The sequence below is a fragment of the Rhinolophus sinicus genome, linkage group LG17 (assembly GCF_036562045.2).
Source record: "Rhinolophus sinicus isolate RSC01 linkage group LG17, ASM3656204v1, whole genome shotgun sequence".
In the NCBI taxonomy this organism is placed as follows: Eukaryota; Metazoa; Chordata; class Mammalia; order Chiroptera; family Rhinolophidae; genus Rhinolophus; species Rhinolophus sinicus.
The window spans coordinates 3,716,957-3,744,436 of record NC_133766.1 but is presented as its reverse complement, the minus strand read 5'-3'; the positions used below and the strand labels follow the sequence as shown (position 1 = coordinate 3,744,436).

The 27,480-nt window shown below is 40.3% G+C and overlaps 1 protein-coding gene across 3 annotated transcripts in view; it reads left to right on the top strand.

Annotated features, from left to right (window-relative positions):
- The window catches only part of NME7 (NME/NM23 family member 7), a 106,551-nt gene that overhangs the window by 11,848 nt on the left and 67,223 nt on the right, over window positions 1-27,480 (top strand). For 2 of the 3 annotated variants that reach the window (XM_019747396.2, XM_074322500.1), the window contains exons 2-7: window positions 10,070-10,177; window positions 10,926-11,092; window positions 19,159-19,269; window positions 21,132-21,182; window positions 21,870-22,077; window positions 26,521-26,626. In XM_019747396.2, the coding sequence (XP_019602955.2) occupies window positions 10,070-10,177; window positions 10,926-11,092; window positions 19,159-19,269; window positions 21,132-21,182; window positions 21,870-22,077; window positions 26,521-26,626 (751 nt within the window). Of the gene's footprint in view, window positions 1-9,290; window positions 9,378-10,069; window positions 10,178-10,925; window positions 11,093-19,158; window positions 19,270-21,131; window positions 21,183-21,869; window positions 22,078-26,520; window positions 26,627-27,480 lie in introns of those variants that run through there. The other variant, XM_019747397.2, reaches the window with a different exon arrangement.

Sequence of the window (27,480 nt, the reverse complement as noted above, 5' to 3'; positions counted from 1 at the left end):
ACTCGCCGTGGGCATTTAGTCGTAGGTCCCCCCGTGAGGCCTGGTCCAGCTGCCCAGCCGGAGGGCGGGGCCGATTTCTTGGGCTCCTTTGCGTCCCGGGCCTGACCCGGCAAGGCCCCCAGTACCAGGCTTGCTTATAAGACTCCAAATTAATACACAGCTGTCAGGAGACTGTTCATGTGTGTCACAGCGAAATCCTGACTTACACAAACAACGAATCTGTAATCTTAAAGACAGGATTAGGCTCGAAAGAGACTTCATGGTGGAGAATTTGCAAGGGTAAGTTAATGAAATTGATTCAAGGGTTCTCTGCGCGTGCACACACACACACATTAAACCAGTTTTTTATGTCACGAGGAAGATATTCTTGAAATAGTTTAGCAGGATTTTTTTTAAAAAAATCATTGTTTTTAATCGTGTAAAAACTTTCTGTGTAATTTATGAGATGTTAGAAAGCAGAGGATGAAAATTCTCTTGAGAGTCTCACTCATCTTCCATAAGAATAGCTTTTGGAACCCGATAATTTCTTCAGAGGCTAAAAAAGAGCTTTAAACTTGCTTGGGGCTTTTTGCTGTTGGGAGAAAGATCAAGAAAGGATTCAGATTAGACCCTTTTTTTATGCAGAGGATTAGAGAGAAGTGAAGTTGTTGACCTGGCATGTGTTGCCTTTTCAGTAAAATATGTCTTGAAACCCTACTGACTGGATATATTCAAAACCAACAGAAACTTATTAACTTATAAATCACAATAGGAAACTTATTTTTCTTAATAGTTAATACCTATCATTTATCAAATGCCTACTGTATATTAAGTTCTTTTCATATAAGGAAACTCAAAAAAAAAAAAAATACCCAAGGTTATGCTGCTAGTAAGTGACAGGGCTCAGATTTGAACCTGTTTATCCTGGAAACCCGTGCTCTTTCTAGTCTACTGCAATTGGGGCCAAGGTGTTCAAATTTTTAAAAAATTTTTCGGAGTAAGTTTCTTCTGCTTTTTTGTGGCTATAGAGAGAAGTGAAGACTGTTTACTTCCTTTTTGAAAACTGAATTTCTAGAGCATATGAGTAATTCCAATTTGTCTTCAAAAAGTCATAATTTATATTTTGATATTCTATTAGGGCTTCTGTAAAATTATTATGATTTCATATATAATTACAGGGCTGAAATGGAGGGCTGTTTGTAAAATGGCTGAGGTGTGGATATGCTGATACCACATTGAACACTAGAGGGCATTCCTCCACCGTCGGACACATGGTTTCCAGAAACAGGTCCCTTATGGATTTTATTTCTTATTAATTTTAATCACACTGATTTGGAATATGAATACCGTCCACCTAGAAAGCACAGAGTACCCAGTATACAGATTATTTTTCATAAAGTCAAAGACACTTCGCCTGCATGATGAACAGAATGCCCTCCTTTGGGATTACACTTGAAGATAGTTTTTTTTAGAACCCGTCATTCCACCAAAATATCCTTTACGTTATTTAAAGAAAACCCAAGACAGTAAACTACTAACTTAAAATAGCCCATGAGTCACGTGGGATCATATAGGTAAAAGCATTCTAAAAGGTAGAAATGATCATCCCTCCTTGCAGCTCTTCAGATCGACTGTCTGGTGGGTCAGACTTCTAACACTCGCTGACGTCCGTCATCCACGCTTTCACCACTTTCACAGAGGTACATTCGTGCTTAGAGCCACTTGAATCCGCATCTCTTGACCGTGCACACAGTATTTTCTGCGAGGACTGATCCTCAGAAATATTCAGACTCATTTTTTTTCTCACCACTGTTACACGGCATTGTAATGGAGGTTCCAGCCATTGCAGCCAGGCGAGAAAAAAAGCAATAATAGGCATCCAGGTTAGATAGGAAGAAGTAAAACTCTTTATTCACAGATGACATGACCCCATATGTAAAAAAATCTAAGGAATCTACAAAAACAAACAAACAAACAAAAAACACCAAACACCAAACTTATAACTAATGTGTTCAGCGAGGTGGAAGACTATAAGATCAATATATAAAGATCATTTGTATTTCTATGTACTACAGTGACCAGTCTGAAAAGGAGATTAAGAAATCAGTTCCATTCACAATGGCTTCAAAAGAACAAGTACTTGGGAAGTGCACATAAAGACCCAGTAATCAAGACAATGTAGTCAGGGCACAGCGCTATACATCCAGGTCAGTGGGAAAGAATCGAGAACCCAGAACTAAACCTTTTACCGTAAGTTGATTTTCAACAAAAATGCCCGTACCATGCAGTGAGGAAATAGTAGTCTTTTCAACAAATGGTACTGGAACAGTTGGATGTCCACGTGCAAAAGTATAAATTAGACCCTAAAGTGAACACTAACTCCAAGTGGATCATAGACCTAAAGAGCTAAAACTACAAATCTCTTAGAAGAAAACGTAGAAATAAATCTTTGTGACTTTAGGTTAGCCTTCTTACAGTAGATATGACAACAAAAGCATGAGTGACCAAAGGTTCCCTCCTTCCCCAGTGAAAATGATCTGGAGCTGGCAGTGTGAGGAAGTGAGTATCTGCTCCAAAGTATCGTTCTGGGTCCTAGCAGGGCATAGACATGGTATACTCAGTGGGATCATTGAAAAGTTTACTAAAGAGTCTAGTTACAAAGGGGTGGGCAGAGTTAAGAGAGACTAACAATGGACGGTTCAGTAGGACAGGAGGGGTTGGCAATAGCTGGGAGCCATTCCTACCTCTAGGCCTGTCCGGCAAAGGGGGAGAGCTACCAGAGAATATAATGGAAGGGCGGACTGACCAGGAGCTGCCATCTTTGTAGAGGGGAGCAACTGACTGACGCGATCTGGCAGGGAAGAAGTTGGGAGAAAAACATGTCCTGACTTCATGCTTCTTCCTTTAATCTTCAGCCACTGCTTCCTACTGGCTGGACCCTTATGCAAGTCCAATGGCAAGAGAGTCCTTTAGTCAAGGTCATGCAGGTTGGCTGGCCAAATGCAGCGCAGGTTGAAGAAGAGCAGAGTGGAGGTCTGCAGGGACAAATGGAAAATGGCAAACACACCCACTTCCAGGCCCGGTGGCTCAGTAGCTGTGTGATGAAGGCATAATGGGAGTTGGTCTGGTATACTCGTGACCTTGACAACAGCTATCTGGGTCAAAAAAAATTAAAGATACCATTTATTTTGTAATTTACCGTGTTATCAGATGTTTTCTAGCCCAGTAACAGTTTTCTAGTTGAATATTAAATTAATAGTGTATATTACCTAAGTATTCTCTTGCCACTATAGTTAGACCCAGTATTTCTTTTTCTTTTTTTAATTTAAGTTTATTGGGGTGACAATTGCTGGTAAAGTTACATAGGTTTCAGGTGTACAGTTCTGTACTACATCATCTGTATCTCACATTGTGTGTTTACCACCCTGAGTCAGTTCTCCGTCCATCACCATATATTTGATCCCGTTTCCCTCATCTACCACCTCCTCCCCCCTTTCCCTCTGGTAACCACTAAACTATTATCTGTGTCTATGAGTTTTTGTTTTTTCATTTGTTGTCTTCTTTTGTTGTTTTGAGTGTTGTATTTCTTTTTCACGTCAGAATCATTTCTCTTTTCAGAGTATTATGGTTCAGTGAATTGTTGACAAGTGGTCCCTGAAGGATAACACTTGTCCTGGAGTTTCTTAATGCTTTATCGAGTATGTTTTTTTTTTTTTTTTTTTTAGGGTGCTAGTCAGAGAAGCCCTACTTACCTAAAAAAGTCAAGAAGATACCCTCCTCTTTCAGAATTTTTATGGAAATAGAAATAAACAGACGTACAGACAAATGAGTGTTGGGTTTTGGGTTTTTTTTTTCCTTGAAGAATGGATTTTTGCTGTTTTATCAAGATCTAGTGCTGAATGTGTTTATTTACTCCTCTAGATCTTTATTTTGGAAATATTTATTGGATTTTTTCCTAAGGTCTCAGGACTAGGAATTTCACTTCTGAGTTGCAAAAGAAAGAAATGGTGCAGTTTCAAGCCCCCCAGAAGTTCCTAATTTGGTTAGTGAAGTAGACATGCACAAACCTGCCACATCTGACAACCCAGCGTCCTACTGTGGGAACATCTCTCTGGCCATCGAGAAACAAGGGTCTCTGTTGAGTGCTGCCACTTAACAAGTCACAAAACTCTTGCCAAGTCACTTGACTTATTTGACCTTCTGTTTCCTTATCATTAATTTCCCTTTGATCTCTGAAATGCTGTGAAAATCAAATTCCAAGTGCAGAAATATCCGTTGGCTAGTGTTGGCCTGGGAAGACTTCACAATAATTGATTGCATTTTCCTTCAAATACCTAAAGCAAAGTTCAGCCTGGCTTTTCAGAGAGAAGGTTCCGCCTGGTAGTCAGTGTGTGGCATTGTGTTTTTACATGGCAACCTGTGGATTTAAGTTTACACTCGTGATCTGCAGAAGGCAGAGAGGAGGGATTTTCAAGGGATCAGTAAGGGCCCAAGCTGAAAAAGCTTTAAAAAGCCTTTTCTTCCCTTGAAACTGGACATGTGCCTTTTAAAATAATTCCATCCAGTTTGATCAGTTTCCTGATTTACACTTATCCTATGGAAATGGTTCTTTCATGGCATTTCTCGCTCTAACAAAAGTTAGCAGGAATGAAGTGGAAAGTGTGTACGTAAGTGTCCCAGGTGGGGAAACACAAGAGTTTGCAGTCCGTGTCCTGCATCATAGACTTTTTTTCTGTTAAAGGCAAACAGTGGTGCCTTCTACTTCTGAGATACCATCTGAAATGACTTTTTTTTAAAGAAAATACAATCTTGGAAATATGTGGACTCTTCACGTTGCACGTCTTATTTTTCACAAATGGAGAAGACATTTAGCCTTAAACTGTAATTTTTTTTAAAGATAAGAGTGATTGCAACAATTTTACTTAGTTTTTAAAGAATTTAAGTGGAATGGGATAATTAACTGAATTTAATAATTCACCTACCTTTTCCTGTCAATGTAATGCGTTTGTCTGACTTTATCAGCGTGAAACGCTAAGCTCGAACGCCACCAGAAGTCCCTTTTCCCTTGAGCTCGCCTCTGTTTGCCTTTCAAGGTGGGTTCATGAGGGAGGAGTAGCCCTCTGAGAACCATCTGGACAGGCTCAAAACTGGTTCTGGCCACACCAGAGGAAAGTTAATATTTGACACAACCCAATGTAAGGGAAATATTTGATCCTTGAAAGGATCCCTGGAGGAGCACGACTTGGTAAAGGTTTAGTACAAAGCAAGTTACTGCTTCAAGTTGAGCCTGTGGTCATGGGAAAATAGACACCTTTTGGTGGCTGTTTTATCACTGTGGCATCTAAGGAAAGCAACAGGAATTGCTCTGTTTGTTTGCCCAGGATGTCAGGTAATAAACCTTTAATGAACCACTGGGTTCTCAGAATGTTCAAGGCAACATGAAGTTTGTCCTCGGGAAGCCATGGGTCACTAACCATCACTGGAAGCAGCTGGCTGGAGGTGGCAGGTTCTCATATCCTGTGGGGTTCTGTTATAATGTCATTCCAGGTGGCCGTGAGCATGCAGACACTTAGATCCAACTCTAGAAGCCCGCTGAGCTGTCAGCTTTCTCATCTCTCTGCTTGACTCAGTTGTCTAGGAAGTCACACAGAAGCATATAATTGGCTTAAATAGATTCAGACCAGTTTCTGACTCTTAATCATGCAAATTCTGAAAATCAGATTTCTAGTGAGTTCAAGACTGTTCTCCATGATGTAGTATATAAGTCCGTTTTGGTGTGATTTAAGCAAGGGAGTACTTTTGTATGAACAGAAATGTTCTGCTGCCTATTGTCAAGTAATTTTTCCTGAAATAATAGCATCAGACAGTGCAGCATACATTCCTTAACGCATGGACAAGTTTGACAAGGTTGGCCCGATTTTTATTGTTGTCATGATGCTTTCTAAGAGCTGATTTGTGTTACCGGGCAATTTAATTGAAAGGGTTTAGTTTCAGGTCCTGGAGACCGAGCAAGCAGAGCAGCATGTGTCGACTGCTTGGTCCTGCCTTCCTCAAAGCCTCTTTTCACGTGGGGTCTGGAATCAAGCTGCCTGGACTCTCCTGTTTATAAGCTATGTCACCTTGGGCAGGTTTCTTAACTTACCTGAGCCTTACTTTCATTATCTTTAAAATGCAGATCATAATACCATCTCTTTCATAATACTGTTTGGATAAACAACGTCTTAGCACAGCAAGGACCTCACAGAAAGTGCTAGCTCACTACTTATCACCATTGTTGTTGTTCTTGCCACAGTGACTTGTAATGATTGTTTGCATATTTGGGTTTCACATACTGAACTCCTTAAAGCCAGGGACGGTTTCTTGGAATCACAGAATGTTCCACAGGGCTTGGCACCAGATAAGCTGTTGGTAAATGAATAAATGAGTGCATGAAAGGGGTATCTGATCATCTGTGGTTTGTTTATTTCCCCCATCTTTTTTTTTCTTATTGTGGTAAAATACACAGGACATAAAATTTACCATCTTAACCAGTTTAAGTATACAGTTCAGTGGTATTGAAATGCATTCATGGTATTTTACCGCCATCACCACCATCCATATTCAGAACTCTTTCATCTTGTAGCACAAACTCTAGAACCGATAAAAAATAAACAACAAAACTCCTTGTTTCTTTCTACCCCAACGCTGCCAACCACCATTCTACTTTCTGTCTCCGATTTTGACAACTCTAGGGACCTCGTGTAAGGGGAATTATGCAGTGTTTGTTATTTTGTGACTAGCTTATTTTACTTAACATTATATCCTCAAGTTTCATTCATTTTGTGGCCTATGTCAGAGTTTCCTTCCTTCTTAAGGCTGAATGATATTCCATTGTCTGTATATAGCCCCCTTTGTTCATCCATCCATCCACTAATGGACACTTGGGTTGCTATTAAGATAAATACGACTTATACATTAGCCTCGTGATCTTATTCCTCTGCTCAGTGTGCTCACCGGCTCAATGATCCACTATTTTCATTTTGTTTTTAAAATGGAAACATATCACGTATCGAACTTTCCATGTCTTCGTGCAAACTCCACCCTCCCAGGTTTGCAGGAACATCCATGCTTGCTCCCAGCTCTGCTCGCTCGTAATGACAACTGTAGGAATTACTCCGAACGCCTATAGTTCTGTGTCACACAGCCTATCTCCGAATTATTTTTGTATTGTACCTTTGCTGTTGTTTCATGTGTATTGGTCTTTTGTCAACTCAGGACGATCGTAAAGCATCTGAGGATTTGGATCCATACTTTGACCTCTGTAGGCCTGTTCCGCCCACCCAGGACCGAGGGCGAGGCTAGAAGGGAGCTTTTTCTATCCCCCCATCAATCCAGTCTGTACCGAGCCTGCTGAAGGTCCTTGCACATGAAAGGAACCCATGCTGTCTGCACATTTCATGGACTTCTTATTATATTATGAGAAACAGAGAATTGGATGTTGAACTTGTAGTAATAATCAGGCAGGGGAATAAGAAGTAGTGCCCTGTGACTCACGTCTTCTCCTTGGTTACTCCGGGGGCTGAAGAATCCAAAGCATTGTCCTTCAGAATGCATTCCTAAAGAACTCTGAGTTCTAGAACTTGGAATTTTATAACCAGCCAAAATACCCTGCAGAATGATGGAGGTGAAATCACCATTTCCAAACAGACATCCGCTGTGCCTGTGACCCCACGCGGCTGTATCCTGTCACTGCTGCCACTGCGTTTTTCCTCTGGATGCTTTTCTAGTCCATGCACTGGTTTCCGTTCTCTAGGAATCAGGTATTAGCTCTGAGCAACTCCTTTCCCAGCACATCTTACATGCAACTGCCAGAACGTATGACAAGGGCTCCATGACCTTGTTAGAGCCCTTGTACAGCTCTAGAATGATCCCTGCTCTTTCCATTGTAAGTTATTGCGTCTGCTTTCTCGTGATTGCTGTCTGTGTTCATGTTCAGATGTACCTTGTAGACAGGCGGCCTCTCTCACTGTCTCCCATCTCTGTTGCTCTCAGGCTGATCCGCAACTCTTGATTTGTTTTCATATTCCACTTTCTTAGTTGTTCGTGGAAGATACCATTGGTTTGCTATAAGCTACTTTGTCAGCCAGAAATATCGTGTTTCCCCAAAAATAAGACCGGGTCTTAATATTACACTTTGCTCCAAAGACACATTAGAGCTTATGTTCAGGGGATGTCGTCCTGAAAAATCATGCGAGGGCTTATTTTCCGGTTAGGTCTTATTTTCGGGGAAACACAGTAGTAGTTCTCAGTTTATTTTCTTTGTATCAAAATTGTTTTCTGGATAGTGTATTGTGCAAAATGCCACTGCCTGCCTCAGAATTAGTGTAATTGGCAGGTTTTGTGGTTGGGCTGCCTGGATCAGTGGAAGTGCCAGGGCTCATTGGTTTTTCATTTGCCATTTGCCTCACTGTCCTGCCCTTTGCCTTCATTTAGATGTGCCATCAATCATTTCTTCCATTTGGAATGTTATATATTTTAGTGTCAGCAATAGTTCAATAATGCCTTTGAGTAAATGAATATTTTAATATAAATAGTAAAAACATTTAAGCTAAAATTTAAATATATTTAAATTTACATTAAAAAAGGCGTACGATACATTAAGAGGAGTGCAATGCACAGTGAAACCTAAGCTTAGAAGAGCTGTATTCATAGGAATCAATATGGAAAAAAGGCTGTCACCAATGTCATGGTTTTTACCTTTATATTGTCTTGACTAATAAGCATTGTTTAAATGTGTCCTTTTTGGGGTGATTGTGAGAAAATAAAATAGTGTGTTAAAAACTACATACATTATAGTTTATGAGTATAATAATTAACAGAACTGCACATGCAACCTCTATTAGAATTTTTAAATGAATTATTAACATCAAAGGAACCCATCCAAACACTCTGACCAGAGAATCAAATGCTAACTCCAGAATTAGCAAAAAATTCCTAGATTCCTTTCTTCCTTATGTCCTCATTTGCTTATTGTAATGAAAGACCTCTGGAGGTTGAGTTATTTTAAGTAACATACATGATGGGAAATCCTGCTTAATAGTCGAGGAAAGAGGACCAGTCTCTGACTTACGTTTGTCATTTCATCCTCTGTGGAGCCACAGACCTCCAACTAGAGGGAGCTTGAATGACCAAGGGTGCCAGCTCTGGGTATGAAACGCACCACTGCTCTGGCACCAGGACGGCTGGCAGCCAGGGCGGGAGCGGAGCCAGATGTCCTGAAGTCAGGACAGTCCTCTGAGGGCTCTGGCTGGAGTGCTCTCTGAAGGTCTGCTGAGCCTGCCTTAGGCTGCACGGCATTCCAGGAGGACCCCACTGAGCCAGGGTTTCCTGTCCTGCACCCCTGTCAGGCTTGTCTTGAGGTCTGTCAGCTTCTCCCAGACCGCCCCCCTCCACCGCCTTCTCTCTTCTAGAAATTTCCCTCACAGAATGTCTCTTACAGGAATCAATCTCTTCCATGTTGGCAACTGTCTGCTTCTCAGGGGACCTAGACTTAAACATTCTCCTGTGATGTCTGTAAAAGGATGCGAGCATGTGAAATTACCAAGGAGAGAAAGGATGTTTACCATCATTTCAACGACAACCATATGCCGATACTGCTAGATTCCTAAATTTAGGAGAGTTAAAACTTTATATAATTGTGAGCGAGCCGGTCAGACATTTTTTTTGTTTGTTTGGTTTTTTTTTCCGTTGCAGTTTATTCGTTGTTTATATGTAAACTTGCTTTAGGAAGTACTGAATTATTACAGTAGTCAGATCCGGAGCTGTGTTCTCAAGAATTCTCAGTTTACTCCGGATGGCTGGATGGCTGTGAAGTATTAAGCACTTGGTAAACCATGTTTGAGATAGCTAAGGCTATTGAATAAATTAGAAGGAAATATTTCCCAGGGTGTGTCGATAACACAAACAAGCAGAATCGTTCACTAGAATAAATAAGTAGGGACAGATTGGTTTGTCCCACATATTTGGTCATTGTTGTTTTCAATTTGTAGGATTTATACAAGAGTGTATACCTTTTACATGTTAAGTGTTCAAATTCTTCTTTTTCTTGCAGAATCATAGTGAAAGATTTGTTTTCATTACCGAGTGGTATGATCCAAACGCTTCACTTTTTCGACGTTATGAGCTTTTATATTACCCAGGGGATGGATCTGTTGAAATGGTAAGTGAGCCTTTCTTTGCTTGAAAGTTGGAAACGGAGTGAAGATGGGAGAGGGAGAGGAATAAGATTGCCTTTTATATAGTTGTGTTTAAAATGTATTTATATGTACATGTTAAGTGGGAATTCTTTTTTTGGTATTATAATTCCAACACACGAAGATAGCTTTGTGCCTTTCATTTTAAATGTCAAGACAGGAATTCCTATTTTTTGGTTAGAAAAAACTAAAGTGGGATTATTCATGCTTTGGATTAACAATAGTCAGTAAGTGATTACAGATAAAGATTATCATGATCATAAATATGTCACCATTATTGAAAGCTGTCCTCGCTACAAAAAGCCAAATTGAAGAAGATGGGACTAAGACGTCCCGCCTATTTCGTGATGTCCTTTCATTGGCAACCCCTTTACCTGTAGACCTACGTATTTGGTATTCGGGTTTTGCCTAGGCAAGAAAACAGAAATTTTGATTTTCTCTGGCATTTTAGGGGTACTCTTTTCCTGAAATGATTTGGCAATAAATTTTTCTATTCAGGGTTTTTTAAAGTGTTAAATTTGCAGTTTTTATGATATTACTGGAACAGACTAGGACACATAGAAGTCATAAAAGAAATTATGCTTTTGTAGCAAAAATGAAACCGAATGTCACCTGTGTTTAATAAAGCAGAATGCAGAACTAGTTCTCATTGATAAGGTTAACATTCCCTACTGATAATGATTTGTTTTACTGTGTTGTTGTTTGGGGTTCTAGCATGATGTGAAGAACCATCGCACCTTTTTAAAGCGGACCAAATATGATGACCTTCACTTGGAAGATTTATTTATAGGCAACAAAGTGAATGTCTTTTCTCGACAACTGGTGCTCCTCGACTATGGCGATCAGTATACAGCTCGCCAGTTGGGCAGTAGGAAAGAAAAGTAAGAAAGCAATTATATAATCTTTCTTCTCCATTCTGAAAACATCATACATGTCTTGTTACCACATTCTCATTTCTTGTTTCTGCCTTGTGTTTTGTTTAAACAGTAGATGTGTTTTCAGTGATTCAGTTCACTGGTAGGACATTTTTAGAGTTTTGTGGACCATATTCTGTGATTTACCCTTCACTCGGGTCATAAGGTGATGCCCATGGTGCTAGGCCGTGATTATATTCTGGGGGAGAAAAACACAAACGTTTTATACACCCTCGACATTCTTTGTAACACGCGTCTAACTGGAAACCGAGAGTATCTGAATAAGAAGAGTCTTGGTGTAGAGGATTAAACTTGGCTTATGGGAAAGAAAAGACCCATAAGTGGACTCAGTGGAAACCCGGAAGAAAGTCATTCCTTGTGGAAGAGCAGGGAGGGCTTTAGGAAGGTGTTTGAGCTGGATCATGAGAGATGGATTGAATCTCCACCCAGTTGGATGAAGTGGGGGCATGCAGGCCCCAGCAGTGGGTGTGAACAAAGGCACAGAGGGCAGGAAGTTGTATGTCATGTGCTGGGAAGAGCCCGCTGTCCTGCTTGACGAGCTCTTGGTGCTTAAAAAACTTTAAAAAATTTAATCAGTGAAGGAGCCTGAATTGGGTCTGAAGAGGAAGGAAGGCATGTGGAAGATGAGTGGGAGTAGAGTAATGGCAGCTATGACAAGCTCTCGATGACTGTTCGCCGTTATTGTATCAGGCCCGGTGTTGAGATGATGTGTGTGGGTCACTTATTTAAGCCCCACAACAGCCTAAGAAAAATAGGCACTGTTGTTTTTATCTCTACTTTGCAGACGAAGAAGTTGAGGCTTAGAGATGTTAGGCAACGTGTGGAAGGTCACAGAGGGCGGGCAGAGCCCAACGTCCGTCGGAATCACAGATGGGAGGGTTTAATCATAGGAGAATGGATAGGACCTGGAGAACGGCTGGTCTCTTGCTGTGGTTATTCATTTTTATGTCTCCGTGGCGCCTGGCACGTCTCCTCATACATTACAAGCACTTCCCTGGTGTCAGCGGGATGAATTCATGAATAACAATTTAAAATGTATTTACCTTTTCCTCTTTTTCATTTCTTCCCTGTTTCCAAATGATGACCTTTGATCTAGTTGACAGAACTGGTTTTGTCTAGATTGTAATGCACGCTGTCTGTTCTTGACCTTATTCACAGACATAACGTCTGTCTGATAAATATTGACCGATCAACTGAAGAAAGAATATGAGTGTTGTAAGAAGGAAAAAAGCACATACAAAATTGTGACACAGAAACTTGCGGGTCTTGTAACAACTGTACCCCGAAAGAGCGCTGTAGTGATGCCCAGAATGGTAAATTACTCAGGGGAATGTGCCACAAGATGTGTTGAACGAATGAACAATGAGTTTACAGCACTGAAAATAGTTATGTCTGGAGGAAGGCGGGCGTCCTGCCCTCTTCCCTCCCTCCATTGCAGGTGGCTCTTCCGGTGAAGGGGAGACACTGGTCCAGGGCGCCCTCCACATGTGTCTCTCTCGTCTTCTCTCCTCACTGTCCGTCAAAGCTGCATCTGCCATTCGGACTCATCCTCAGTGTTGATCTAGAAACGACGCAGGACAAGTTGGAGATGCAGCTCTGCAGAGCAGACCTGGAGAGCACCTGCCCAGAGCCCTACACCTCCCCACAGCCCAGGGAACGCGGGAGCCAGAGCCCCAGCGGGTCACCAGGTGGAAGCCCTAGAAGAGCTGTCAACTACGCCTGGCTCCAGGCCTGCAGGTCTGAGACGAGAGGCGGGGCCGCACACCACCTGAACCTTACATGGCCCAACAGAGGAGCAGTTGAAAGGGGTGCAGAGAGGGAGCTCTGCCCTGGGAATGGAGAAGTCATGAGGATCAGGGGTCCTCACATTCCTGTTGTCAGTTTTATTTCCTTCAGCCAGTCGGCCTAACAATTTCGAGTGGACCAGGACTGCTGCTCGCGGGAGGAGATGAGCAGAACACTAGTTCCCTTCTGCTCTCCCCTTTGGGAAACTCCTCCATGTCCTCCAGAACCAGTGGGGGCCGTTGAGCTTCGGCTGCTAATGTGGGTGCTGAAGTACATTAGGGGAAGACTGCAGTTCAATTTCCAAGGCCTTGCTGAAAACCCACCCCAATCCTTTTCTCATCTTTGCTTATCTACAGTCTCATGGTCCATGGGATAGCTCTCACAGCAGCATGACTGCACCCCAAATAATGCCATGAAAAATGTCTTTCCATTATGAAGTTCCCTGGGAGAAATTACAGTTCCTTTCTCTGTAAACTGAGGGCCAATCCTGCCTTCCCATTCTGGAAGTCTCTATCACTGGGCTCCGGGTTAGTTAACAGAGCAGAGCTGAATTTCCTTTTGCACTCCAGGTACTTAGCCATCTTTCCGTAGAATGGGTTTGATTGACAATGTGTTTTGGTTAATTAATGTTCTTTTTTGCCATTTCTTTCAACCTTGTTATATTAATGTTTAGGTGTGTCTCTTGTAAACAACATATAGGTCTTTAAAAACAACAACCTGAAAACCTCTAGATTTTCATTGGTAAGATTAGTACATACAAATTTACATGTTGTGTTACTGGTATTTTTGTATCTATAACTACTGTTTTACTTCTTTCCTGCTTTTCTATTTCTTTCTTTTTTTTGGTTAGTTAAGGTGTTGGTATGTGTCTGTCAGGTCAAGTTTGTGAATTGTGTTGTTCACAGCCTTCACATATTCAATCTTTTTTTTGGTCCACTTATTCTATCTATTACCAAGGTTTTGGTAAAATTTCCCACTTGTCATTTGTCTATTTCTCCTGGTAGTTGTGTTAATGTTGATGTTATAATTTTTAGGCTATGGGTCACTAGGTTTTAAAACTGTTACATCTTCTTGGTAAATTGAATCTTTTGTTATTATGAAGCGATCATTTTTATCTCTAGCGATACATTCTTGCCTTAAAGTCTGCTTTGTCTGATAGTTAATGTTTGCATGGATGCCTTTTTTTCCCCTTTTTACTTTCAAACTTTCAGTATGCTATTCTAAATATGTCTTTCTGAATAACATGCTTATCTGTGTTTTAAATCCAGTGGTATTTTTTGTCCTTGATTTTTTTTTTTATAAATCCAGTAATCTAATTTTATATTATTCGTCTATTACTGTATAGCATTTACTTTTACTGTAACGACTAACATATTTGGGGTTAACTCTGCCATCTGATCCTGTGAGTTTTGTCCTGTTTTATTACTATTATTTTTGTTCCTTTTCTGATTTATTTTGGATTTGTTGAGGCTATTTCAATCCACTTTTTGTCTATTGTTTGAAAGGCGTACACTCTTTTTCTATACTTTTAGTACTTACTCTAGGAACTACAACATGAGTATTTATCAAAGCTTGGAGTAAGCCAGTATCATTAGCTTCCTTCCTGCAAATAGAACCTTAAAACAGTGTAGCTCAATTTTCTGCCTTGCTGAATCATATGCCAGTTTTGCTCTGTAATTTTTCCTATTATTTTTGTGAACCTAATGACTCATTATTATTGTTTTGCATTACCAGTATTCAATTAGATTTTACCACTTTTAGCCTTTTATGTTTCTGTTTGGGATTATTTTGGTTTTGCTTAAATTAGATTTTTTTTTAAAGACTTTCCTTCAGAGTGTGTCCATTGGGAGAGAACTCTTTCAGTTTGTCCTCATCTGAAATTTCACTTGTGTCTGTATTTCACTTGCATCCTTGAAACTACCCTCTTATCTGACGTGTTTTATTGTTTCTCTGTACTTCATTCTTAATCTGTTCAAAGTTCTTTCTTCAGTTGCGTCTAGTCTCCTGTCAAGCCATGTGTCTAGTTCTTTTGTTACTGTATTTTTATCACTAGATCTTCTAAAAGATTCTTTTTCAAATGTCCGTGTTTACTGTGTATAACTTACAGTTTTCTGTTTCCTGATGAACTGTTGTAGCCTGTCTGTTAGTCCTTCAACCACCGTTGGCATGGACGCCTGATAGTCCAGGTCGGGTGATGCCCAGATCCGTCCTCTGCTGTTTCTCCTGCTTCTCCCTCTTGTTGGTCATTTTCCCCCTTTTGAGTGTGTGTGTGTGGTTCTCTTTGGTGATGATTGTCGTGAGTGTATGTGTATGGATGCACATATGTGTGTTGTGTATTATTATGTGGATTATTTGAGGTACCAGATGACGTTAATCCCCTCTAGGGAGGAACTGTGTTTGCCTCTGACTTTTTCTGGAGGCATTTGGAGCCACCCAGATGACCATGAAACCCACAGTTGGAAGTTTCCAGACCGTCACCCAGGGGATCGGAGCTTGTGCTGCTGGGCCACGTGAGGCCCAGTTCCTCTGGCTCACCCTTGGGGTGCAGCCGTTGGTCCCAAATTATTCTAGGGAACGTCCTCTGTGGGGTTCTGTTCCCCAATCCCAGTGACATAGTACAGTTTCAAGTTCAGATTTGCCAGACAGGCAGTGCTGTCAAGTCATTGCAATGTTCATTCTCATTTTTCTGGGTCCCCACTTTTTTTCACTTTTGTACGAATAATTGCTTAGTATCCAGTCAATTTATCTTTGCTTTTAGAAAGTATTTAAAAAATATCTTGGTACTGTTTTCCAGTGGAAGTATTGCTCCCAATAACTGTGCTATTGTTGCCGGTGGAAAGCCTGGCTTAGAAGTTTCCTGCAAACTACAGGTGCCTCATAGGAAACTTTTTTCCTTCCTCTACTGGCAAACACCCACTTCACGCTTGCAAACAAAACATAAATTGGCCTAAGGCTGATGTTGTAGGATGGGTTTTATATGCTTAGGGAAAACAGGAATACACTTTGGAATATTTACATAAGTTACTATGGGATACAGTTTACAAACGTATTCCTGTAGGTGGACAGCATTCCAAGCGTCCATAGCACTGGACGACCGAGGACGTCAATTGTACAGTGTACTGACTTCTCATCTTCATCACATGCATATTTGTGGCAGCTTTTGTTTAGAGCCTGAAGGTGTGTAAAGAACATAGTTGTTGCATGGCTCTGTGAAAATGGTCGTTTTCCAGCAATCTGTGTCCTGCCTGAGTTTTGGGAAGGCTGGCCAAACTATTCACTCTCCACTGCTAAGAAGTTTTAATGTCAAAGAACGATTTTCATACGTGTTTTGTCGGTTTTCTTTTGAGAGCATCTCATGTTGCCGCATCCTACAAAGCACGCCTCAGTGCAGGGGAGAGGTAGATTGCTATAGGGACAGCCTCCAGTGAGGTGTCCATGCCCTTGTCTGGTCCCCTTTCACATTGACTGGACTTCACCAGGTGCCTTGCATTGGCCAAAGGAATGGCAGCAAACGTGCCTCAAGGGGGTGCTTGCTAAGGGCCTGTACACTGGACGCTGGGTGGCTGTGCATAAGCCTCGTCTGGCCTCCTTAAGGATGAAAGGCCGCAAGGAAAGAGGCCACGCCCCCAGCAGACCCTCCCCCACAGCCAAATGCAGATGTGTGAATGATCGAAGGTGAATCCACTGCCCAGCCCACCTACAGAATCTCGAGAAATTGTTTTGTAGTGGGGTGGTTTGTGCAGCAGCAGATAACAGCTGCACTCTTAAAATGTTTTTGTACCGCTCTGGTTTCTTTGTGTGCTTTCTTCACTTTTAAATAACACATTGCATTCCTGATGCCTCTCTTATTTTCCCTCCAAAATACATTTTAATTATTACCTGCTGAACAATTAACCAGTGCAGACATGACAGGAATTTATTTTAGAGTAATTAGTCATAGTACTCAACCCTTTGTCTTCTGCAGGCACTCAAAGAGAAAATGAAACTGTAATTTAAGTTCTGTCAGTTTGTGTTTTTCATTTCACGTTTCTGCTTGTTCACAGAAATGGATGACTGCTGATGTGTTCTATATTTTCTTTAAGAGCTATGGCTCATGGACGTTCTTCCAGAATTTAGCATAAACAATTGATGGGCTAGTTTGGCTTATAATATTTAAATAGTGTGAGCTGAAAAGCAACCAGTTTTAATTGTGTCTTCAAAGAAGCCGTACGATACACAAATACTGTGACTCATTTGCTTCCAAATAAAGAAAAAAGGTAGTCAGATATAGCTGGTCATAAACAGACTAAGATAAACAATTTTTGTTTTTTAAGGTTTAAAAGCCAGCCATAAGTTACATCCAATTGTAAATAAGGATATTTGAATTATGAGATCCTCAGCTAAGTTTGTCTCATGGGTGCAAAAAAAGTAACTGTCATGCAGGGTGTCATGCAGGGTCTCAGCTCCAGCTCCCCACATAGGAACGCAGGATATGGTGAGGCCAAAAAGGAACACCCACGGAGCCATAGGTAGGGGAGTCATACCACTATATTCTTGCTGGCGGCTGGGTTGGAGATGCAGGAAGCAGGAACCACACGATCTGCAACCTGCCATCCACTTTTCTGCCTGCCAACCAACCCCACTTGCCAACTGCAATCCACGCCTGTCTGCAATCCTCCATCCACGCTTGCTAGCTTAGCCACAACAGTTATTATCAATGGCCAATGGCTGACCGGTAACAGCTCATGGCCATCTACTACCCGAGCCAGCACCTTTCCACGTGAGGCCGAGAGCCTGGAAACTGCTCTCTGGGACTCTGTCCCCACAGTAACAATGAAAGACCAACCGTTCTCCTTTTATGAATTTCTTGAATTAATGTCAACGTGTCAGAACAATCGAAAAATAAAGAAGGGAAAGTGGCAGCAATTCTTTATCATAATTTTGTGTGTAAACTGAATTATTCCAACTAATCTGATTTTTGTCTTGCGTTTGGAAATATAACCCTGGAGGATTTTGTGATTATGCTCCTTTAATAATATTAATAGTGACATTATTTGTGTGTGGAAGGAGTACAGACCTGAGAGTGTTGGCAGCTAGGTGTTTTGTTCTGAAGATGCCACAGACGAGCTGTGAGGTCTTAAGCGTTTCACCTCTCTGGGCCTAATTGCTCATTAGTAAAATGAGGGCACTCAGGTGTTCTCCATCTCCAAAAATGTATTCTGCGGCTTCAGAGAGGGAGGGTGCATTGCTCTGATGAATCCTCAGAGGAGAGGATGATTTTAAAAGTTATTGTGGCATTTGCTTTCCACATACGTCATCAGGTAAGAAGACGTTTGGTTCTTGGTGCATCATTCGTGCTATGACTATGAATGATAGGAAAGTATTAACAAAATTTATACTTATTTCCAAATCGATGCTGAACTGACTGTATAGCATTCATATGTGAAAGTTTAAGAGACTAAAAATCAAGCTCGTAATATATTCAATGCAACTTTTTAGAGATTTGTCCGCTTTTATAAAATGTATCTAAGAAATAGAAATTTTAAGCACCTGTGTTTTCTGATTTGGGCATTGTGGGGGCAGAGCCCCAGAAAGTAGTTTCCAGGCTCTCGGCCTCACATAGACAGGTGCTGGCTCAGGTAGTAAATGGCCAACTGTGATTGTATGGCCATCAGCTGTGGCTGGTTGGCCGTCAGCTGTAACCAGTGAGCCATTGGCCACTAATATAACTGCTGTGGCTATGCTAGCACAGAAGAGAGAGGATGGTGGCTAGCAAGAAGATGGCGGCTGGGCTGGCAAGCGTGGATGGCGGTTTGCGGACAGTGTGGATCCAGCCTCCAGTGAGAGTATAGTGCCGCCAGAGAGAATATAGTGGTATGACTCCCCTACCTATGGCTCCGTGGGTGTTCCTTTTTGGCCTCACCATATCCTGCGTTTTGTATGGGGAGCGGGAGCAGAGACGCCGCATGACTCCCTGCACGACAGCATATTAAAACAACAATTTTAATGTTTTTCCCCTTAAGCTTTTATTATTATTTTTAGACGGGGTACTTAATTTTGATTTTCTTGGGAAAAAATAGTTGACTTAGTTTGGAGACGTTTTTAAGAGACCTTTAATATACTTTTCTTTATATATCATGTTGCTCTTTGATGATCTGGGGTGATTGTTAAGGAAAGTACATTGAGAATAAAAAGTAAAAACTGCTCATCTATTTTTATTTTCAAAGTTACTCTTTATTCCTTCACAGAACGTTAGCCCTGATTAAACCAGATGCAATATCAAAAACTGGAGAAATAATTGAAATAATAAATAAAGCTGGATTTACTATAACCAAACTCAAAATGATGATGCTTTCAAGGTAAGTTGTTGATAATTTTCAGTTATGCAATGTCTGGTTTCCTTTCGTTAAAAATCATCTTTTATCTTCATGTCATTGTTTAAAATTTAAAAATCTCCCACCAAATGGCAAAGCATAGAACAGCATAATCTTACTGAGAATGGAAACTGTAAGATGACAGGTAATTAGATGCATGAATAATGATTGAGCTCGAAGCAAGGAATGGTCAAGCTTCATTACCTGGTTGTTGTCTCCAGCAACCCCATCTGCTTTTATAACACCGATGCGTGATAATTGTAATATTCAAGTCTAGCACTGTATAAAAATGATAGATGGGTATGAGTGCTTATTTCTATTTGACAAGGGAGTGCTGTTGTGATTTCCAAAGGTGATGCATTTGGGAATGTTTATATCTAGCTCCTCCTAGTATATATAGCTGGTAAATACACTTGTGTACTACTCTGAAAAGCAATGCATTCTGTCTGACCTGGTGTTTTCTATGTTGTTTAGTGAAAGTGAGATTTCCCTACAGGTAGGGCCATCAATGTAGCTGTTAGGTAGAACGGGGTTCCTATGTGAGCCCACTAGTTTTTTTTTTTAGTTTTTTTTTCAGTCAGGTGTCTTCTCATTGCTGTTCCTTGCAAGGGACAGTTGCTTTTTTGTGTGTGTTTGTGAGTGCAGGGACCGTGGATAGCAGTAGATGGATATTTGATGCAGCTTTGATAAGTCTGATCCCTAGAAACCTTAACAAAACACCCTCAATTTAACCCCAACAATCACATACATTTAATTTGAATTTTTCCCCTATGGAAGCAAGATCTCCCAACACATTTTCTAGAAAGACAGGAGCATTGGACTTGGGTTACCCATGGTTTCATTAGCAAGCGGTAAACAGGCCTGCTCTTTGTACTGAAGACAGACGTGATCTCATCCCCTGAAGTTGCTTGCTGTAAACATCACCGGAAGAAGTGCCTGGGGTTCAAGAGATGCCAGGGCCTTCCATTCTTACTCCCCAGCAAGACACGTCAGGAGTGCCAGGGACCCATGGGGGAGCATGTCCCGATATTTCTATCTTTTCTCAACTTATTTGCTCAATCGTCAGTTCCTCCGTCACCACCGTATCTTAAAGATAGCAGCTGAGTTTCACCTGACTTCATATTTCTAGTTCTTGGATCAATGTTTTAGTCAGGGTAGATACTGTAAAGCTGTCGTGAAAGAATAAATGGGTACGTCTTTGTGAGAGAATGGTGCATTTCTTTGTGAGAGCACAGCAAGACCTAACAAAACAACAACAAAAAGCTTCTCTAGGTGGTCTTTTTCCATCTAAACGTTTAAAGGGGGAATTCGATAAGAATGATGGGAAAATTCATGCCCTCTCATCTTGGTTTCAATTTTAAATTTTTGCTGACGATAACTATGAGGCCAGAGACATGTTAGAAATAAACAATGAAACAGTTTTAGTAGTTTATTAAGATTTTTCTTTTCATTGATAAAAAAGATTATTTTTTTTCTCTTTTAGTAGTTTAGTTGTGTTGAAAGTAGAATCGATCATTTTAGTAGTCTTGCTGCTAACTCTTCTAAAATACTCCCCACACAAGTTTTTCAGGCATTCAGTTTTACCTCATTTTAGGCTGTAGTATCCTTTTTATTTCTGTGAGTTTCTTCCCCTTACCTATTTTGTTTTTCTCCCTGCAGTTGGTAATAGAAAGGGCATAAGCAAAAATGTGAAGGGAAGGGCGGGTATTTGGGCAAACTATTTGGTGAAAAATCATTGATCAATTCACATACAGATCAAATAAATAGAGGATTTCATGTTTATTTTATTAAGCTAAAATAATTATTTTATATAATTCTTAACTATTTTTGTTTTAATTCTTTTACAGGAAAGAAGCAACAGATTTTCATGTTGACCATCAGTCGAGGCCCTTTTTTAAGTAGGTGCTGAATTTGGGGCTAGTGGTATATACTGGAGGATATTCTGGAAAATGTATAAACCTATAAGAGTTATAATTTTACAATTAAAAATTTTGTTACATGAGAAGAATCTGTCACAAGGGCCATAATATCTTGCAAGTGCAGAGAATTTTTTCCTAAGAATTGTTTTTTCTGTCCTTTTATCACTAGACCAACTTAATGCTTACTAATCGATAGTTGATTGTCATTCTTTGAATTCTAATAGTTTTTACACAAAAATAAATTCTTATAACAAATGTGTTAAGATATCACTCTCATCACTTTCTCTATTACGAAATTTTATTTGACTGTAATGATAAACCACATGAAAATAAAGATTCTTCTGTACCTTTCAGAGCAACAGGAAAACCGTAGTTCAGATGTATGCATTTTAAGTCATGAAATAGTCTTAATTCAATAGAACAGTGATTTTTCTGCCAACGGCAATTGATTTGACTGCACTAATGATTTGTAGTGACTTGGGCCACAGCAAGGCACTCAATTTATGAAAATTTTATCTTGCCATGTAAAATTCACTATATCCAGTCGTTCTGAGATCATAATAACCGTGCATTGAAATACTCAACTTGTAATATATCTTTATTGTTAAGAGAGATACCTGCATTGACAGAAAAATGAAGCAAATCAGCATTTTACCTGTTTCATAGTGAGTTGATCCAGTTTATTACAAGTGGTCCCATTATTGCCATGGAGATTTTAAGAGATGATGCCATATGTGAATGGAAGAGACTTCTCGGACCTGCCAACTCTGGGATGGCACGTACAGAAACTCCTGGAAGCATCAGAGCCCTCTTTGGAACCGATGGCTTAAGAAATGCAGCTCATGGCCCTGACTCTTTCGCTTGTGCTGCCAGAGTAAGGCATTTTAGGCATATTTTCATTCTGTTTGGGGTTTGTGAAACGTTTGATGTCAAAGTAAAGCATCTCTGTCACTGCCGACTTAGGGTAGATTTACACAGCTGATCTAGTTGTAGAGAAAACCTTTGACCTTCTGCCTAGGATTAAACAGTGTTTCCAAGATACATCTCCTTGGTGAACTGGTAACCTGGCCATGGCCAAAATAAGTTTTCTCCAATTAAAATACTTGTCATCCTGTTTCTTATTCCAAAGACTGAAATTACAGAGGCTTATCAGTGTTTGAATTTATGTATGACTACCAATTTGTGGGCAGTGACTATTCAAAAAGAAGGCATTGTTTGAAGTATGAGTCTTTGTTCTTTAACTCAGACCTAACACTCTATTTTCAAGCTTAATATCCTTTTCTTTTCCTCCGTATAGCTAGTGTTTGTGAAAAAGTTCCCCTACAATTATTCTCTGTCTTAAATCCATATAAATAAGGTATTCCACTGGGTTTATACTGATGTTGAATTAACAAAGTGCAAGTTTATTCTTAGCATCATGTTAAGTTCCTTAGCTAATTTCAGGTGGTTGTTAGTCTGGTCGTGTTTACAATGAAATAATATTAGACAGTTTCATAATAAGTGCTCTTTTCTTTTTCTTCCAGTTCTATCAATCAATCCTTTCAGCTCGCCTTTCAAATTAGACCTTGAATCTGATCACTGTGATCTAAATCATAGTCATATGTTGTCGGGACTTCTGCAGAAGCCTCCTAATTCTTCTTCCCTCTCCTCTTCCACTCAATGTATGAACAGTTCCCCTTGCCCCACGAGAAGTCCACACGCCCAGTGAGCTTTTAAAACACACTGGATCACCAGTTCAGCTATTGAAAAGCCTGTGGTGAATTTTTGTCTCTTGTAAAATAGCCTCCAAAGCTCCACCTGATTGCACCCCCCCCCGCCCCCTCCAACGTTAGCTCCCACCCACCTCTCCCTCACCGTGTCCCAGGTACACTGGCCGTCTTGCTATTCCCAGGACAGCATATTTCTGCCTGGCCTATTCAATTAATAGCAAACTGGGCAGTGTGGTTGGATGGGGTGGGGACGGGGGGGGGGGGCTGATGAGGTGGTCAGATGGTCTTGTAGACCAAGGTAGTACCGGACGGTTGGCCTTTTCTCTGAGGAAATGGAGAGCCGCTGCAGGCAAGGCTTTGAACAGAGGACGGCGTGCTTGACTTGCTATCACTTTGCGAGGGTTATAAATGTCTAACTATTACGTTGTTTTGTACACCTAAAACTAATAACTAAAAAAAAAAAAGCATCACTCTGGCTGCTGCATTGAGAATAGACTGTAGAGGGCGCGAGTAGCCACAGGGAGCCCAGTAAGAAGGGGCTGTGGGAATAATCCAGAGAGATAATGGCTGGCCCAGGGCGGCAGTCGCGAGGATCATATATAAGCATATTTTAAAATACATTTTAATGGTTGAAATTCACATGATCAAGATTTCTCTCCAGATTGAATACAGAGTGTGAGAAAGAGAGATAATGAAGGTTCCTCCAAAGCGCTCGGGAACTAAGAGAAAAGAAAATTTGTCATCAGTAACCTTGCTGGTAGTGTTTACAGGTTACTTGTTTATGGCCTACGGCCTTCCAGATCATTCCTTTGATCATTTATGTAATTTACATAGTAAACACCATTCGACATGGTTTTAATTTAATTTGATTCTTTTTTCCACTTAATATTATAACATTTTATGTGTTACTAGATTACTGTCAAAAGAGTACATTTTAATGGCTGCAGAATATTCTCTTGCATGGATATAACACAATTTATTTAAATAGTCCCTTACTTTTGGACACTTCGTTAGTTTTTTTTTTCATATTTGTAAATAAGGGTGCATTGATCATGTGATTTCATAATTCATTTCTTAATATTTTGCCTGACTTTCTGATAACATATTTATTGTTTGATATTGGGAGAGTCTGTAGAGAGAAAGTTCTATATTTTTAAAATGTTTTAATCTGGGGCATTTACAGAAATGGTATTTATTTAAAATTACTGTGTGAAAGGTTTGGAGAAACTTTTAGCTGGCAACCACTTGGTAATACTTTTATTATGATAACTATGTCATTGTAGGTTAGTCAAATGTTCTAGTGAGGTTGTCGTAGGATCTTATCAGGGTGAAATTTATGATACAGTGCAACCATATGCTTCACAATTTGTTAAATAAAATATAGTAAAAAAAGCTACATGCTTAAAGCTTATCAAATTGAGTCTGAATTTTATTTTTGAGAGTTTCCTATCTTGATCCTTCCCTGCTGGGCAATGTAGGGACATATGAAAAGCTAAGAGTAATAGGAAGGGCCCTCGAAAGAAGAAAAGCTTTGTGGATAATGTTTGAGCAGCTCAAATCACAAATGAATATGAACACTTGTTTTGTGTGGGACTTTCCATTGTTGGGTGAAGTCTCTGAATTAGTTGCCATAGCAACGACCTAGTGAACGTGCTCTTGCAAATGTTAGCTTGGGTTCATAGGTTGGACAGGTGTGACACCCCACACCGAGAGAAGGAGAAAGCAAGGGGATGAAGCAGAATTATTTGCACTGAGAAGATACGTTTAAGTAACAGCTTCCTTGCATACGTAAATGAGTATCTGGAAAATTGGTTAAATCAGAGGCAGAACAGTTGAGCATCCGTTTTACGTTTGGAAGACGGATGATAGAAACAGCGTCTGAGCCGGCCTGACTTGGGCTCGAATCCTGGCTTTGCTGCTTGCTGACTTGGAAGGGCTTGTTCCTCAAGCTTCCTGAGTGTCATTTTCCTCATTTGTACAATGTGGAGAGATAGCATCTTATTTAGCACATGCAGAGTTTATAAGTGTTTGAATTCCCATTATCCCCAAGTACTGAGCACAAGGGAAGTAAGTGCTAGAGCCCACGGAACTTACATCTCTTCTGATGGCGGGAGGGGGAGTGTCAGATAATAAGTGGGCATGTGACACGTCAGGCAGTAAGTGCTCTGAAGACGATAAAGCAAGGGAAGGGGATAGAAAAAGGACAGCGGGGGTGCAGAATGCTGTGAAAGTACAGACCACTCAGGAAGTTCTCCCAATCCTTGGCTTGAGCAGAGATGAGAAGGAAGTGAGGGGAAAACCATGCAGCTATCTGGGGAAAGAGTGTCCAGGGCAGAAAAGGAATAACACATGCAGATTCTCAGGTGGGACCATATCTGCTGTGTTCAGGGAACAGTGAGTCATGGAGGCCGGGGCAGAAATGTGTTCCACAGAAATAGGACATTAGTTCAGAGGGGTGCCGGGGGCCAGATCATGTGGCCCTTGTAGGACATCTAGGACTTTGAAATTCATTCCAAGTGAGGTAGGAGGCCATTGGAGGGTTCTGTGCAGAGGGACACACTCTGTGTTTACGTTTCATTCTCACTGCTGTGTAAATAGGTCCGGCGGGGCGGGGGTAGGGGTGTTTCAGGAAAAGTTCGAAGGGGAGATCCGTCAGGAGGTTAGCGCAGGTGTCAAGGGGACAGTTGGTGGTGGCATGGACCAGGGTGACAGACAGGGAGGTGGTTGGATTCTGGGTATATTTTAAAGGATTTCCTGACAGACTAGATGGGTGGGTAAGAGAAGGAGAGAAATCAGGGTTCACGCTAAGTTTATTTTATTTTTATTTTTTTGAGGGGCGGGGGCTGTGCATTTGGATGTTTTCACTCTGATGTCCCCGGTCAGTACCCTGTGCTCCTCCAAAGTTATGGTTGTTTGGCAAATTATAAATTTGAAGAAAGGAATTAACTTGCATAGGTTTGTGGGTTTATGGTGGCATTAGAGATAAGAAAGCATCCATCATAAATAACTGAAAGAACTGGTTAGTGTGACCGTCTTTGTGACTAATTCACATTGTTGGTTGTCTTTTAATGAACCATGTGTAAACAATGTAGCCTGACTCTAGCTAGAAAACGTGGTTCATTGATTTGATTTTCTGCTAGGACTATAAAATGTAGTTTTAACTAATTGTAGTTGTGATTCTTGAATCCTAATCTCTGTTCCTATAAAGATTTCTTAGTTTTTAATTTTATTTTACGCATTTTAATAAGTTTAAAACTGGACCATGTCTCATGAGCTCATGCTTTGAGAAAAATAAGAACCTTATATTGATTACTTCCATTATTCAAAATATGTGAAGACATTCTCAGTTTTTATCATGGGACAGAGTGATACATATTTTCATTGCTTTCGTTAATACTTCCTTATGTGTTCCTTTGATTAAAAGACTTTAAACAGGGTTCAGTTCACTAGTTTTAATAGGTTAAATCATGTTTAGAAAATTTAAAGCAAAGAATTTATATTATGAAACTTGAAAAGTAAATGTATAGTTCTTCCCCTCTCACATAAATATCGCAGGAGTTCAGGATAAGAGATTATTTATGCTAAAGTCATTTCTCTTCTGATTTTAGGAAATGGAGTTATTTTTTCCTTCGAGTGGAGTTTGTGGACCGGCAAACACTGCTAAATTTACCAATTGTACCTGTTGCATTATTAAGCCCCACGCCATCAGTGACGGTAAGTGCTATGCTGAATACAACAGACCCTGTACATTTTGTGAACAGGAGCTTATTTTGTTAATGTCTATTTTCTCAATGTATTTTCTGTGTAGAAATTACAGTTTAATTTTAATATTTCATCTATTTTTTCTTTGAAGGCATATGAATAAAGGGGGCAAAAAGGGAGGGAAAAATCTAACTCTGTATTTATCTTTATCTTCCTGTCTGTGCATTTTTAAAAGGTGGTCCTTGGGTTGCTGACCACGGCTGTGTTCATCCTGTCGCAGGTCTTGAGTCCTTGACTTGTCATCTGCCTCTCCTCTTCCTGACTGTAGAACCGTGACCCAATTCATTTAAGTAGCATCCTAATGTACGATTTCAACAAGGTTTACCACAGCTGCAGTATGTCCTTTCTGAGAAGGGTGGAGAAACTGCCTTCAGTTCTCAGTGTCTGAAACCAAGTTTTTTGACTAATATATACATATATATACATATATATGTGTGTGTGTGTATATATATACATATATACAGATACATATATACACACACACACACATACACATATATATACATATATACAGGATGATTTTAAAAATTTTACCCCATCTCATTTCCAAAAGAATTTGGAATAACTGACAAAAATATATACAACAGATTAAAATAGATGAAGAAAAGTGAATACAAAAACCTTGCAGACTTTCAGTATATATCCGTATATACACATCTATCTACCTGTGACACACACACAGACACACACACACACACACACACACACACTTTAATGTGATGGGACGAGTTCCTGTTTAAAGACCTCAACCTTATAAAAAGCTTCTCTTTGGCATCTTAATATATTCAGTTTGATCTTTATGTGAC